The sequence below is a fragment of the Bidens hawaiensis genome, unplaced genomic scaffold, assembly GCF_021521415.1.
Source record: "Bidens hawaiensis isolate Kalapana, Puna unplaced genomic scaffold, B.hawaiensis_p1.1 tig00006386_1, whole genome shotgun sequence".
Taxonomy (NCBI): Eukaryota; Viridiplantae; Streptophyta; class Magnoliopsida; order Asterales; family Asteraceae; genus Bidens; species Bidens hawaiensis.
This window is the reverse complement of record NW_027491428.1, coordinates 495,415-511,067: the sequence shown is the minus strand read 5'-3', so window position 1 is coordinate 511,067 and position 15,653 is coordinate 495,415. Positions and strand designations below refer to the sequence as shown.

Genomic DNA, 15,653 nt, shown 5'->3' with positions numbered 1-15,653 from the left:
AATTTATATTGGGTTCGGTTTTTGAGGCGAAAAACATATCGGGTGCGCCAAACAGTGCGAAAACGATCATTTTTCGGCCAGTTTTGTGTAAATTCATAAAAACATACTATATGTTCGTAAAAATCAAAAATATTTTCACGGATCGCTTAAACATTTCAAATAAGTGTTTGGTAAGTATTTTTCGGCTTAATGGATGATACAATGCTTGGTTTGTAACTATCTTTCAAGTTTAAATCTATAGCGGGTAGCTAAACAAGCATGTTTTTGTTTAACTTGTTTGCTATCAAAGGCTATAATACTAGTATATTAGCTTATATTAAACGTATATCACTTATAGATGCCCCCCCCCCCCGGAATATCTGGGTCATAACTCGACCCGTACGGTTAATTCTTCGTTTGTTACGCAAAAAGCGTTTATTTGCTTAATCGGTAAATACGTACTGAGGTGTACCTTGTTTTGGCTCAAATGTCACACAAACAGTTCGAATCTCAGGTGAAATCTGAACGTGTGTGAACCCACCAGAACCATATGCGAAACCTGAACCCTATGCGAAACCAGAACCCTGTGCGAAACCACTAATTCGCACACAGTGCGAAATTCCCATGCGATGCGAATTTTTGGCCGTGTGAACTCTTGTGCGAATTCTATGTATGTGAACGCTTATTCGAAAAGATGGAGAGCGACTCGGAGGATCGGTGCTCAGACCCGGTGCAACCCTTTCCTTGAGACTGTGGTGGCCGGCGCAGGTGGCTGGAGAAGTGAGCGTGGAGGCTGGAGAATTTATAGGGGGTTGCGGCTGTGTGGCCGTGGGAAAAAAGAAGAAGAAAAAGAAGAAGAAGAGGGTTAGGGATGAGGGAGGGTAGGTGATTGTTTTATATATATATATATATATATATATATATATATATATATATATATATATATATATATATATAATAATAAAACAATAAATACAAAGAATAATAATAATAATAATAATAATAATAATAATAATAATAATAATAATAATAATGTAAGTTGGATATGTAAACTTAAGCGAGACCTGAACCCGAGACCCGACTCGTCTAGCGCCCTATGACCCGACTCAAACAAAGGAATGTAAGTTGAATATGAACCCATTCGTTAAAAGAGTGAAATCTTTAGTGAAGTTAGGTGTAGACCCGACGCGAACCCGAACCCGCTTAAGAACGTTAACTCATAAACGCATTAAGGGCATGAATTAATCATAAAGAAGCGAATATAATATAACTACACGATACTAACGAATGAGGATTTAAGTATATTAAGTTAATACGAACGGTTAAAGAAGAATACATGTCGGTTCAATTAACTTAATGGTTAACCCCGTTAACTTAATAAAATAAGTAAAGAAGCAAATATAGAGATTAATACAGGTGTATTATTAACAGTTAGTCGGGCATAGTTGAAGAAGGAATTACCATTAATGGTGAACGCAACAGGATCCAGATGAGTTCTAGCACCTTTCTCTGTGACGTTTTTCGGGGCTGTGTGCATACTCCTTTGGATAGGTAATACACTTATCCTAAGTGATAAGTGTATGATTATTTATTGAATTTTATTACTAATTATTGTATGAAGGTGCGTATATAAATATAATTATTATATATGCAATTGAAAGAAGTGTAAAGTATGCACGTATGATAGGAAACGTATGAAGTAACGTATGGACGATTGACGGGACCTGTATGGTTAAGCGAGACAAAAGGACCAGACCCTATTAATATCTGGATAGTAGGGATCAGACCCTAATAATATCTGAGATTGTGATAGAGGGATCAAACCCTAATAATATCTGAGATTGTGATAGAGGGACCCGACCCTAATAATATCTGGGATAGTATGGATAAGACCCTGATAATATCTGAGATTAAAGGGACCGGATCCTATTAATATATGGGATAGAAGGGATCAGACCCTTTCAAATATCTGAGATTGAGGGACCAAACCTTAATAACATCCGAGATAGTAGAAGTAGGTTAGTTACGGTATGCCATAGGAAAGTAGAAAAGAAAGTGTGTAAATACGTATGCATGTATGTAAAGTATATACGAATGAGTAATAGCATCAAAGTATGAAATATGTATCTTCGGACGCATATATGTATGGATGTGAACGTATTGTATGTTAATTGATTAACTAGAACTCACTCAGCGTAGCTGACTTTTAGGATGCACACAGGCAGGTAGAATGAGACAAGTGGCTTGATGAGGACACGTGGCAATAAGAGGAAGACTGGCATCATTATAAAGAAGACACCCGTATTTATTATGTTTTATGTTTGAGACTTATGTTATTTTCTGTTAAGACAAGTATTTATATTATGTATGAATGGTTGACTTTTATTTTCACGAAATGTTTTAATTAACTCTGATTTTACTAATTATGTGAATGAGTAAATCCAACCAGTGAGAAAGTAGGGCACCCAGGTCAGGGGCCTTACAGCCAGGCGGTAAGGTGCTTTCGCGACGGGCTGTGCTCCTGGTACTAACTCAATCTGAAATTCTATCTCTCGTTCCGGTGGCAATCCTGGAAGGTCCTTAGGGAACACCTCGGGATAGTCGCACACTATAGGAACATCTTTCACTTTCTTTGCCTCTGCCGAAGCGTCGACAACATATACCAGGTAGGCACCGTACCCTCACCTTAACATTTTCTCCGCTTTTATCGTCGAAATGATATTAAGCCCCGTACTTTCCTTATCACCATAAACCGTCACTGTACCACCATCCAAGGACTTTAACCTTATCAACCTACTCTTACACACTATTTAAGCCTCAACCTCAAACAACCAATCCATTCCCAAAACCACATAGAATCATCCTAAGGTCGTTACACAAAATTATAAATTTAATATTTACTTTCTATTTTTACAGATATTTAAAAATTTATAATTATCTCTTATTTTAAAAAAAAAACTTATTTAAGATATATATATGTAGACTAAAACTTAAATTTGAAGTTTGAAGATAAAAATTTTTAAGGGTATTTCTTGCTTTTTGATTTATTTGATATATTTATTGTTTATTGTATACCAATTAAAGTATTGTATATTTATAAATTACTCGTGTAGCATACGTTCCTCAACCTAGTAGGTAAAATAATTACTTACTGGATTTTGTTATAAAGGTTTCATGTTAATTTGATTATTGGAAAACGGTTGGTTAATTCGGTTAGCTAGAGACTTTGTAATTAAGATATTGTTAGATTTAGCGTTAACTAGGTTTTCACTCGGCGAATGTAATAAAAAATACAACTTACGATTAAAGTCATACAAAGTCGGCTTGTATTTGTTAGCTTTGTTATGGTACTAACGCTAAACCCAAAAATTAAATTATTAAACACCCATAATACTCGCATATCTTATAATACAAAAAATACATATTTAAAATGTTTATTCGGTCAGTAAAACACATATGTAGTAGCGATTAAAAAAATGGTGTGGCACGTGTTGGGGTCGCCATGTGGCCTAATAAGAGACATTATTTATCTATAGGTAGCATACTCGATGCTTGTACCGTTATGATGGTATTAACATTCATATAGCTTATTATTAAAAAAACCATATTTTAAACGGCGATCATAACTTATTATAAAAAATAAAAGATATCAAAAGAAGATATCAATAATAGCTTTGATGTTAAAAGTTCAAACTACTACCAATCCCATTAAACTGGGAACCGACCATCTACTTTATTTTCCTTTAAAACCCGTGGGGTTGGCTACGACTCCAAACTCAAAGCTTTAACCTTAACTTTGGCATTGTAGCAAACCAAAATCTTGATTCTTGTGTCAAAATAAAGCTATACATGTTTTCTATGAGGTTATTTGAAAAAAGAAAGAAAATAAATAAGATAATCTAAACACAACAAATATCATTATACGTTTACACTAAATACATGGTCTCATGGTTCCGGATCCAATTCCAATTCTTTGTATGTGTGTATGTACATATGGCATACGCAGTGCCACATATGCATAGATATAGAGGTGCACAAATCGGTTTAAAACTCAAAACCGGTTTGCGTTAAAACCGGTTCGGTTTGGGTCAACAAAAGTCAAAACAGGTTTATGATCGGTTTCGGTTCGGGTTGAAACAGGTTTCTTACCATTGTACGATCGGGTTCAGTTTGGGTTTTGATCGGTTTCGGTTTGGTTTTTGATCGGTTTTTGCCTGGTTTTGGCCGGTTTCGGTTCGGTTAACTGGTTTAGAACCGGTTTTGGTGGAGAAAATTACAAACCGGTTCCGAACCTACGGTTTCAATCGGTTCCAAACCGGTTTCTACATAATCGGTTTCAAACCGTTCGGTTTCGGTTCAGTTTTCGGGTCGGTTCGGTTAACCGGTTTATATGCCCACCTGTACATACATATATATATACAGATGCATGCATATAGGCAAACACACAAGCACATACATATATGCATACATATAAATACATATATAACAGACCATTATGCCCAAACAGTTTATTATTGAACACATAAACACAAACACACACACACATTGTTTCTTAAACATAAAGATTGACATTGCATTTTGTTCTTAAAAAACCTAATTACTACTTATTATTGATTATAAGTACACAGATACATACATAGATACATACATAGATACACATATATGCACAGACACACAGATATACACGGACACAAATGCATACACAGACACACATACTAATGTGAAATGACACTTATGCCCCTGCACACTAATTATTCGTGGAATTTAATTCTAAATATAAACACTGGCTTATACATATTGTGTGTATGTATAACTAAGTGTTTTATACTACAAAAGGCAAACATATTATTCAAATTCATAACCATTAACCCTATTCACCTACATACTACCACATTGCCATTCAAACCATTGGAGTTATATGTACATCATAAAGTAGCTTAATATTTATACCAAAAGCATATATTTACATAGTTACTAGTTTATAGGTTTCCAAAATACTAGTTAACATAATACAAAACACCTAATTAGTAGTTATTAAGTTTTTATAATACCTATACACAAATACCTAGTTATTCATAATACTTAAAATCAACTTGAAACTAATTAAAAGCAGCTATTCTAACTTATCAAGGCCTCCTGCAGCAAAGTGGAGTAGATCTGGTTTGAGTATGGGTTGATCTACACAACCAAATCCACCTTGAATCCAGTCCAGGAGGCGTTAACCCACATCGCCGCTACAAAATGATGAACGAAACTGATTTAGCTACGATTAATAATAGTCGGATTATTCGATTAACAACTTCTAATTCAAGAGAGAGCGACGTTATCCACAAACAACTCAAGTATCCATGCCATTGAGTTGATGATGACGATTAACCCGGGGGGGGGGGGGGGGGGGGACGGAGCTAAAGATGGTAGTTACGGGGGATGGCGGCTGGCTACGGTTGTAAACTGTTAAGTTTGTGGGGGTGTGGGGGGGGGGGGGTTAATATCGATGGAGAAGGAATATGGAGCAAATATGCGGATTTGCTCCTTTGCTTAACGGAACAAATTAGCATGGATCTGACGGAAAACCAGAACTGAAATAAAAGTGCCACCATAAGGCCCATATCTACAAAAATGACACCATGGGATTACAACCTTCGTTTTGAGGTTTTACCATAGGACCATATTTGTAATTAACTCGACTTATTACTGCAAACCAAAGAATGGCGCATACTTAAACTAAACCACATATACCAAACAATTTATATACAAACATTTCATGTTCATTGACCTAATAGCAATTTAAAGTTTTAAACAACTAAAAACTATCACAAATGAAACTTTTTTTTTTCAATTGACTTTCTTCCTTCTAAAGTGAGAATAAACAGTTTAATATAAAGATGAAAGGTTAATGAAAATCCAAGATAAAAAATTTGACTTCACTTCTAAAAACGAACACTAATTTAAAGTTCATAGGTACTAAAAATCGAAGTACACTTGTCCATACTTTTCAAATAAACCCCTTTCAAAAATCGACATAGGAAAGTTTTAAAGGTAACGTTAAAACAAGTTAAAAGGGTTGACACGTTTATGAACATGAAACCATTTATTAAACGGCTCGCATTCAGACCAACCCGTTCCGTTTAGTAACAGCCTAACAGGTTATATTACCCAACCCAAAACCTGTATTTTTTTTGTCAATGTTCCTATGGTAGCATGAGTAGGTACATCAATAAAACAAAACTAACCCTGTAAGTAAATATGCATTACAACATAAAACATCAGGAATCTACATCCAGAATCCTAGCAAATGGTATGAAAAAACTATAATACTTTGTCCAACAATCTAAACAAACAACTTTTCCACATCTTTGCTACAAATGCGGAGTTGGGTAGCAAACAACAACCCATGTACACGACACCACAACGATCATCTATCTGTATCGGAAGCCCATATCCAACTCATGCCCTTGCCCATACATCCCCTGGTTATGTCCTGTATTCACCGGACGTACCTGCTGCTTTGACTGGGGCCACCGCTTCATCTCCATCATCCTCTGAAATGCTTCCGGATGGTTGCTTCCACTGCTACCATCACCAACTGGGACCCACAAGTTCAGTGTTAGTAAAACAAAAGCAAGTCGAACAAGAAAACGTGTGATGCGTACCTGTTCCCGCCTAAACCAATGTTACCAAATAAGCGGGAACAGTTTTCAGTGTGTTAACTGTTCATATTAATATTAGGGTTCCTGCTTTTGTTGAGTTTTGTCGATGTTTTTGTTTATTAAAATTAGGGTTTGTTAACCTTGTAAACTGGAGATCACCCATCTCGAATCGGGTCACTATCCATTTCAATTTCAGTAATCAAGTTCTTAATTTCGGTTCTTAGCAACATGTTTATCTGATTGTTCCGTATTTCCATTTTACATCTTACTTCATATAGGGGTGTGAATTTCTAACACGAGTGCACAACACAAAACTAATGTGAAATTTGTCTAAATGAGTTTGCTTCAAACACGCAAAGACATTTAGCTAAACAGGTTGTGGTAGGTTAACGGCCGTTTAACCTATTTATTTTTATAAATAAAACACTATATATTGTTATTTTATACTTAAATAGATTGGGCTTTTTATGCCAAAATTTAAAAAGACGAGAAACAAAATAAAATTAAAATTTTGATAGTAATTTTAAATTGTAAAACTGTAACTTTATTAATATGCAAAAAGAAACAAAATAAAGTTTCGTGTCAAACGGGTCATGTTCGTGTCAACATGCAGCACTCGTGCCAATGGCATGTCATGGGTTTTAACAGGTTCGGGTTTGACAAGGACCCGTTAACACTACACGATACGGGTTTTAACAGGTTTGGGTTTGAGCTTAACTGGTTTCTTGTCTTAACAGGTTAAAAGACCTGTTAGCCTTTTAGTAACATGTTTAGATTTTTAATTTAAAAAAAAATAATAATATACACTCATAAAGTCCTAAACTTAAAAGTCAACCTAGATACGACGTTTCACTTCTGCCCGTCAAAACCCGATATTATATTTTAAATGGATGTTATGGTTTGATTCAATGGTTTTTTGTTTCAAGTATGTTATAGATTTGAGGTATTTTGTTTTAAATATGTTATGGATTATGTATTATTTAAGACTTTTATGCTCGTTTTGAAACTTTGTGTTTCATACACATGTATTATTCTAACATATTAGTTAACAGATTCGTGTTCGTGTTTGGAAAAAATGACACAATTAATTATCGTGTCGTGTTCATGTTTAGTACCACAGGTCATAGTGTCTTATCGTATCGTGTCTTATCGTGTCATGATTGACATGTTATGACAGTCCTACGTGTCATTAAGGGTATCCATTACTTGGTTTTCAGTTCAATCCTAAACTGAAACCAAATTACCAATTTGGTTTTCGGTTTAATAAATGTTGAAATCAGTTCAAATGGAATAACCCAAGCAACTAACAAATAACAGTTGTTCGATACGGTTTGAACCTTACCAGATTCAGTTCTGTCCAGTTTTTGGTTATGCCCAAATAATACCCCAAAAACCAAATAACAATAAACAAAACCAATGAACACTCCTACACGCGATCATGGCCCACTTAACACCCCTACAGTTTCAAAACACAATGGCAAACACCTTAAATAAAAATATGAAGAAATTACCAGATAATGGCAAACCGAGTCCACCAATGTTGGTCTGCTGCTGATGTGGAAACGGAAACCCATGATCTGGCATAAAACCGGATGCTTGAGGCCTCTGAAGATCACGCAGAATGTGAGGTGGTGGGACATTGCTTTGCATTCTCATTTGTGGCAGCATTTGAGGATGAACATTGACAGGAATATCAAACCCTGTAACCCTAGCATCAGGATGATTAAAAGAAACCGGGCCAACCGGTATACTTCCTGGGCCAGCCGGCATACTTCCTGGAAACTGTTGGTTAGCATGACTGTCACGTTGCATAAGATGCTCGGGAAATCTCATCTGAGAATTCATGAGTTGAGGGTTTGGGTTTGGATCTAAAGGATGAAACATTGGTCTCCGGTTATTGCTAAATTGTCTTTCAGGCTCCAACATGTCATATGGTCCACGAACAAAACGGTTACCAGAGTTAAGAGCCGCAAGTTTCTCAGATATATCAAACGCCACATCAGCAGGTGGCATTGACCCTTTCCCTATATTCGAATACCCGGCATTTGCAATTGCAGGATCTAAAATCAGGCTATCCTCTTCAGGAAGCTGAAATTCACGGGGCGGGTCAACACCCACCCGTTGACCATCAAAGTTCAACCAGTTTTGAGAATCATCTGACTGGACAGGCTGTTTCTGTTTTAACAACAAAGGGTTGGTTTCATAATTTGTCATGGTGGATCCCATTCCATCAACAGTAGGTAAATGAGCTGACTCAGGTGCGGCCCTCTGTGCAGAAACAGGTGCTTGAGCTGACTGCAGCTCTTTCATGAAAGCGCTCCCGAAAAGGGCTTCAAGTGACAGATTCTGACCCGTAATAGCCGCTTCCTGACTAGTACCATCTTTCGGCTTTTCAGAAATAGGATGGGCCTGGTGAGCCTCAATAGGCCTGATGTTTGTATTTGGCCCATTATCAACAGTGGGTCCTTTTTGTAACAATGAAAGCAAGTGACTAGTTGCATGATTATCAACTGTAACAGCATTCGCATTTTCTTGGCTAGAAGCGTTCCAATCGGGGACAGGTGGCAGCATATTTGAGCTCTTTTCACTGTACTCTGACATTATAGTTTGTTCAAGGTCTTCACATGTAAGGACTGCAGCAACCGGAGGTGGTGCAGGCTCCTGCCGAAAATTGTTAAAACAAATGTTTCGGGCCAGACGGCGTTTCGGTAATCCAAAATGCCTTGTATGGTAACTCTTGTGCAATGGGGTCGGTAGCTTTGTCACCACCACCAATCAGTGAAAGCAAGTCATTTGATCTGCTAGATGAGAGACTATCCAAAGGTTTCTTTTCTGCAATATATTAAATATAAAAAGAAATAAAATTTGTCACATATAAAGAGGATAAAAACCAGATAAACGCAAATTATTATATGTGAAGATTAAAATACCGTCTTCATTAAACCACTGGGCAAATTTAGATGATTGGACATTAAAGGAATCGTCTGGTTTACTCTTCTGCTGCAGGACAAAAAAGTAAAATCATTAGATCTGTAAACGAACCCAACATTCAGTAAAAGGTTTGTGAACCGAACGGCAGGAAGTTCTTTTATGTTTGTTAATTTAATAAATGAACAAACATGAGCACATGTCTCGTTCATATGATCATTTGTTTCTGTCTCCTATGGTTAGGCCCATTACGATATTGTCTAATTTTATTACATTAAAAAATCACATATTACAATTAGGCCCCACATATCAATATTTCATATTTACTTTATTGGTGTTGGCTCAGTTATGTTCGTTTATATGTCAGTTATATCCGTTTGTTTATGTTTGTTTACATTCATGAACCGTTCGTTACACTGTTAACGAACGAACATGAACAAGTTCATTTTCTTAACAAACAAACAAGAAAACCCCGATCGCATAACTGTTCGTGGTTGATCGTTTGTTCAGTTCAAGTTAAAAATACTAACACAAACATGCCAGTTTGTGTTCATTTGGTTCATTTACAGGCCTATCAATAGATTAATGTACGCAACACATGCTTGCTCAAACTTTACAGTTTTATCAACAAAATCTAAAGCATAATCTTATTATTTAAACGTGTACCTCAATAAAACTTGTTTATGTTCATTTGGTTCGTTTACAGGCCTATCATTACATCTATGTACGCAGCACATGCTTGCTCAAACTTTACAATTTTATTAACAAAATCTAAAACACAATATTATTATTTAAACATGTACCTCAAGAAAACTTGTGGGGCCACCATCTTTAACTGTTGGACCAGTGCCGAAAAACTTCCCGAGGATGGAGGTTGTACTTTCCTGACTGGGATTGCTGATAATTTTGTTTGTCATGAGTTCAAAAACTTCACCATCGACAGCTTCGTGGACTTCTGAAAAACCTGAGTATCTGTGCAAATGATGATCAGCTGTCTGTATGTTGACCTGGTTATCGAGGGTCCCATTTTGAATGTGGTTATTGTCCTTAGCAAGCAAATGGAATTCCTCAATCCCAGATTTTGGATTCTGTACAAATAATGAACAAGAATTTGCCGGTTAAAAGATTATAGGATGGGCAACTTTATTCTTTTAGTTGACCTATTTGGGTCGAGTTTGATTGGATCAACCCAAAGCACATCTTAATTTTCTTTTTTTTTAAAGAACATGAAAACAATGTGTCAAATAAGATTATATGTATAATATTTCAATGACAGGCTAACTTATAACACCGTTTAAGAGGATTTATGCATTAAAGATACACTTTTGAGTAAGAGACTTTTGACCCGTTTGACACTTTCAAAATATTTATCTGTTCCCATTTTTAGTTATTCATAAGTAAAAAGACTGAAACAGTTACCTCTACAAACTATTAATCGGCATTATCTAGCACATTAATCAGAAATAAACATGCTATATACATACTTAATTTTTAAGCCTGTAAACAGACCGAATATTGAGTGAACGGTTTTGAACTGTTTGGTGGGAAGTTTGTTTATTCCATAAACGAACAAACATGAACAAATTTTTCTGTTCATTTATGTAAACGAACGAACATAAATGCATGTCTCGTTCGTTCATTTATGTTCTTGATCGTTTGTTTACATTCATTTATGTTTGCTTGTGTACATTAATTATGTTCGTTCGTTTGGATATTCATTTAAATTTTCTACACCCATACAAATTATTCTTGTTTTAATGACTTTTTAGACCCAACGCATTATTGTTCATATTTACTTTTACTGGGTTTTAGCTCAGTTAAGTATGCTCATCAATGTTCAGTTATGCCGTCCGTTTATGTTGGTCAAATGTTCACTAGAATTGTTAACGACCGAACATAAACTAACACGAACACATTCCTTTTCTTAATGAATGAACACTAACAAAAACAAGACGTTTGTGTAACTGTTCGTGTTCAATCGTTTGTTTTGTTAAAGTTAAACGAACAAAAACAAGCATGCTCCATTCCTGTTCATTCTGTTCATTTACAGGCATAGTAACTTTATATCTTTAGATAACTTACCTCTTTTTCAATTGAAGAAATTGTTTTTGTGGTCGAACTCTTCTCAAGTATTGTACTTTTAAATCCTGGGGGTACAAGTGGGCGCGGTTTTGAGGACTGGGATATCATAGATGATTTCCCAGAATCATCCTTTAGAACCTCTTCCTCCTTAATCTCCTCCAAAACAAGGTCTGTAAAGTCATCACTTTTAACCTTATTTGCATTCATTTTCTGTTTTTCTTGTAACACTTTCTGTTGCTCCTTCCTCATTAACTCAAAAGAAGCTGAAAGAAAATTAGAAAGCATAAGTCAACTGTCCAGACCATCAATCTGTCAACCCCCAACAGAAAACAAATTTAGGAAATACAGTTTATACAAATATGTTACCTCTTCTTTTCCTTTCTTCTTCTGCTCTATCTTGACTTGTAGACTCAATGGAACCAAATGTTTCATCATTGAAAGAGTCGTGAGTGTTTGGACGAGAAGGCGGGCCCGCCTAACAAAACAATAAATATGTATATAAGAATACACACACATATGAGGTAACTTTTGTGACTTTACCATTTAGAGATAAAATAACATGAATAGACATGTTCAATTGTTCATGAGTAGGCATGTAAACGAACCGAACGTTCAGTGAACTGTTTGGCGGAATGTTCATTTATTTAATAATGAACGAATGAAAACGAACAAAAAAACTTCATAAATCTAGTTAAACAAGCAAACAGGAACACATATCTTGTTCGTTTATGTTTGCGATCGTTCGCTCATTTATGTTTGTGAATGTTGGTTCATTTATGTTCATTCGTTTACGTCCATATATGTTCATTAGCTTAACAACAACAACAATCATACCCAGCATATCCCACAAATAACTAAAGCTATCTGTAGGGTCTGTAGGGTCTGGGGAGGGTGAGATGTAGACAAACCTTACCTCTATCCCTAAAGATAGAGAGGTTGCTTCCAGTGAGACCCCCAGCCCAAAAAATAAGTAGATAATATATATATATATATATATATGTAAAGAAAAGAAAATGGTAGTGTATTAATACTATACTAGAAACAGTATACTAGTGGTAGCATTTAAGCAACATTTATAATAGATAGACTAAATAATAATAATAATAATAATAATAATAATAACTATTATGATAAAGATAATAACCATAAATAGAAAATGAAAATAATATAATAAAAATTTATCACAAGGGATAACCCCTACTCCTACGGGTCCTTAACCTTAATTCTGCGTCTCCAGGAAGTCCTGTCTTGAACCATGTCCTCAGAGAGGTGCAAATCTAGCAAATCTTACCTAATCCTCTCGTCCCAAGTCAATTTGGGTCTACCTCCACCCCTTCTACCCTCTACAAATATAGTTTCCACTGATCTAACGGGGGCCGTTTGTTGTCTTCTTTTTACATGTCCAAACCATCTCAATCTGCCCTCTCTTTATTTATCTGATATACTAGCTACCCCTAGTCTATCCCGAAACGCCTTGTTTCTTATTCGGTCTAACCTTGTGTGCCCACACATCCACCTTAGCATCCTCATCTCTGCTACCTCAAACTTACGCGCATGTGTCTTTTTGATGGCCCAACAATCTGTTCCGTATAGCATCGCCAATCTAACCGCAACCCTATAAAACTTTCCTCTTAATTTAGTTGGGAACCTCCTGTCACAAATTATCCCTGTGGCAGCTCTCCATTTACACCATCCTGCTTGGACACGATTTACACCAGCTCTCCATTTAGCTTATGTTTGTTTAAGTAAAAATTTTTAGGCCCATTACAATTTATTCTGGTTTTACGATTGGCCATTACAATTTAGTCTAGTTTTAGAGATATTTTAGGACCAACAGATTTATGTGCATGCTTACTTTTAATTGTTGTTTGCTCAATTATGTTTTCTTTTCATTTATCAATTAAGTTCATTCACGAATCGTTCATGTATACTATTAACAAATGAGCATAAATGAACGCACTCATTTTCTTAAAGAACATGAACAAGGATACCCCGTCCGATTAATTGTTCAAGTTTGATTGTTTATTCGGTTAAAGTTAAGCGAACGAACACAAACATGATCCGCTCGTGCACATTCGGCTGGCTTACATGCCTATTCATAAATAAATGGGTTGAATTGCCACCACTTAACAACATATTCACACACAGGGATTCATTTGGAAAAGTATTTATACTGATTCAAATAAGGTTAACGAAATCAAATTTATAGATTAAAACCTTGAAAGGGCGAGGTGGCTGATACGCCTCGCTACTCTTATTGAGATGATAGTATTCATTTGTGGAGCCCTTCGGAGCAGAGGTCCCACCTGAAAATCCCGAGGGTCTTGGAAAAGAACCGCTGCCAAGAAGTCCATCATGCTCGGAATTTTGCCATGATCGCCGAGATTGATTGCCATAATTAGACCTTCCAGAATCTGAACAAGAATATGATGATTAATATAAATGCATACAAACATGTATATAGGGAATTCGGGAGCCCTAATTTTTCAATCATAAATGCTGCTCTGCTGTTAAGACACGTGATCCAATCAATGAAACTTTCTTGGAATTATATTTATAGCGCATTATAGGTTTTCTACTTTCACACCGTGTATTACCATACTAATAATATGATATCACATCAAACGGAAAGATCCGTCATTAGAGTAGTTAATGGCAGTCAACGAGTAGCATATTTGGTAAATAAAACAAAATAAGAAGTAGGTCAAAGATTGCAAACAAGAGAATATCTTATTATGGCTACTAGTAAACCATCCGATACGCAAATAATCACAGGCGCGCCTTTAACTCTCACTAAACATTTAATAGCTATTATGAAGCAGAACATGTCTAAAATTCCTGTAAAAAATTATAAATATTAATCCAACTTTGATATATTTCATCAGTCAATGCAATAGCATACAGGCACAGAGGCAACTTGGCTGGCTGCCTTACTACTTCCTAACACAACATGCTCTAAACAATAGCACAGTCATATATTCAAAGACTTGAAAAAAAGGCATTTTCAAAGAAAAAAATTTATAAATCCAATATATCATTAGCAAACGATTGGTCTCCAATAATCTAGTTGCAGGTTACTTTAAAGCAAATTAACGAAATAATGATAACACAATATTCACGATGATTATCAACCATATCAACTATTCACTCAAAAAACAAACCTTTATGCGTATCAGACTGCGAATCCCCATCTTTCTCACTCCATCCAGATGACCGATTATCCCACCTTCCATAACCTCCACGAGAGTAACTTCCCGAATCACCCCTAGTAGGCGGTGACGAGCTGTAATCATGACGTCGAAAGCCCTGTAACGGCAAACTCCCGTGAGTTCTTGGCCGATCCTGTATGCTAAACTCTTCAAACTCCCTAACATTAATAAACCAAACATTATTAAAATCACACTACACAACTTCACATAACAAAATTATAAAGAATCTACCTTAAAATTGACTTGTCAAACCCACTAGGCAAAGTTTTGCAAATTTCCAACTCACTCAATGATATAAGAAAGTCTTTCGTATACGAAACTCTCGGTCTCCTGAATCATAAAATTAAGCACAAATTAAACACAAATTAAACCTAAACTAACATAATATAAATCACAGTGGTTACTTTTTTGGATTCGATAACCGATTTGGACACCTCGACAGCTGAGCTGTCATCTTCAATCTCCAAGCTCATTTCGCAACACGAAACAAAACCCAACTTATTCAAACTCTGTATCGGATCAAAACCCTAGCTAAACCTAGTGTACAAACACTCCAATTCGGCGTCAATTAAAGCTAATTAGCATCATCTATCGATACAGACTACTCGTTTCCATTAGATCAATCTGGAAACCACTTACTACAAGAACAAATTACACATCCGCATTGACTGTTGGATACATGTGTTGAAAATCTAGGTTTTTGGATTGGGGATCTGAAATGAAAGGGTTGGAATCGGTAGGGTTTTGATTGAGGGATAATTGGATCGGAGGAATTGGAATTTGGAAGAATGAATCGAATTCAGAT

General features: G+C 36.0%; 1 protein-coding gene across 1 annotated transcript; it reads right to left on the bottom strand.

The window, feature by feature from the left end:
• Positions 1-8,666: 8,666 nt before the first annotated feature.
• Positions 8,667-15,321, bottom strand: LOC143632232 (uncharacterized). The gene is made up of 9 exons (XM_077100799.1): positions 15,230-15,321; positions 15,080-15,178; positions 14,801-15,006; positions 13,857-14,053; positions 12,006-12,114; positions 11,640-11,902; positions 10,361-10,645; positions 9,560-9,629; positions 8,667-9,461 (listed from the first exon to the last, which is right to left on the bottom strand). Exons 1-9 carry the CDS (start codon positions 15,319-15,321, stop codon positions 9,304-9,306), a joined length of 1,479 nt encoding a protein of 492 aa, XP_076956914.1. The 3' UTR covers positions 8,667-9,303.
• Between the last annotated feature and the right edge of the window lie 332 nt (positions 15,322-15,653).

What these genes read in the sequence shown, in the direction of transcription:
- LOC143632232 (XM_077100799.1), bottom strand. Translation starts at nt 15,321, where the DNA reads ATGAGCTTGGAGATTGAAGATGACAGCTCAGCTGTCGAGGTGTCCAAA. An exon ending in ACCACTGTGATTTATATTAT is followed by an intron (nt 15,179 to 15,229) that starts GTTAGTTTAGGT and finishes TTTATGATTCAG; the next exon opens with GAGACCGAGAGTTTCGTATA. An exon ending in TTTCTTCAATTGAAAAAGAG is followed by an intron (nt 10,646 to 11,639) that starts GTAAGTTATCTA and finishes TTATTTGTACAG; the next exon opens with AATCCAAAATCTGGGATTGA.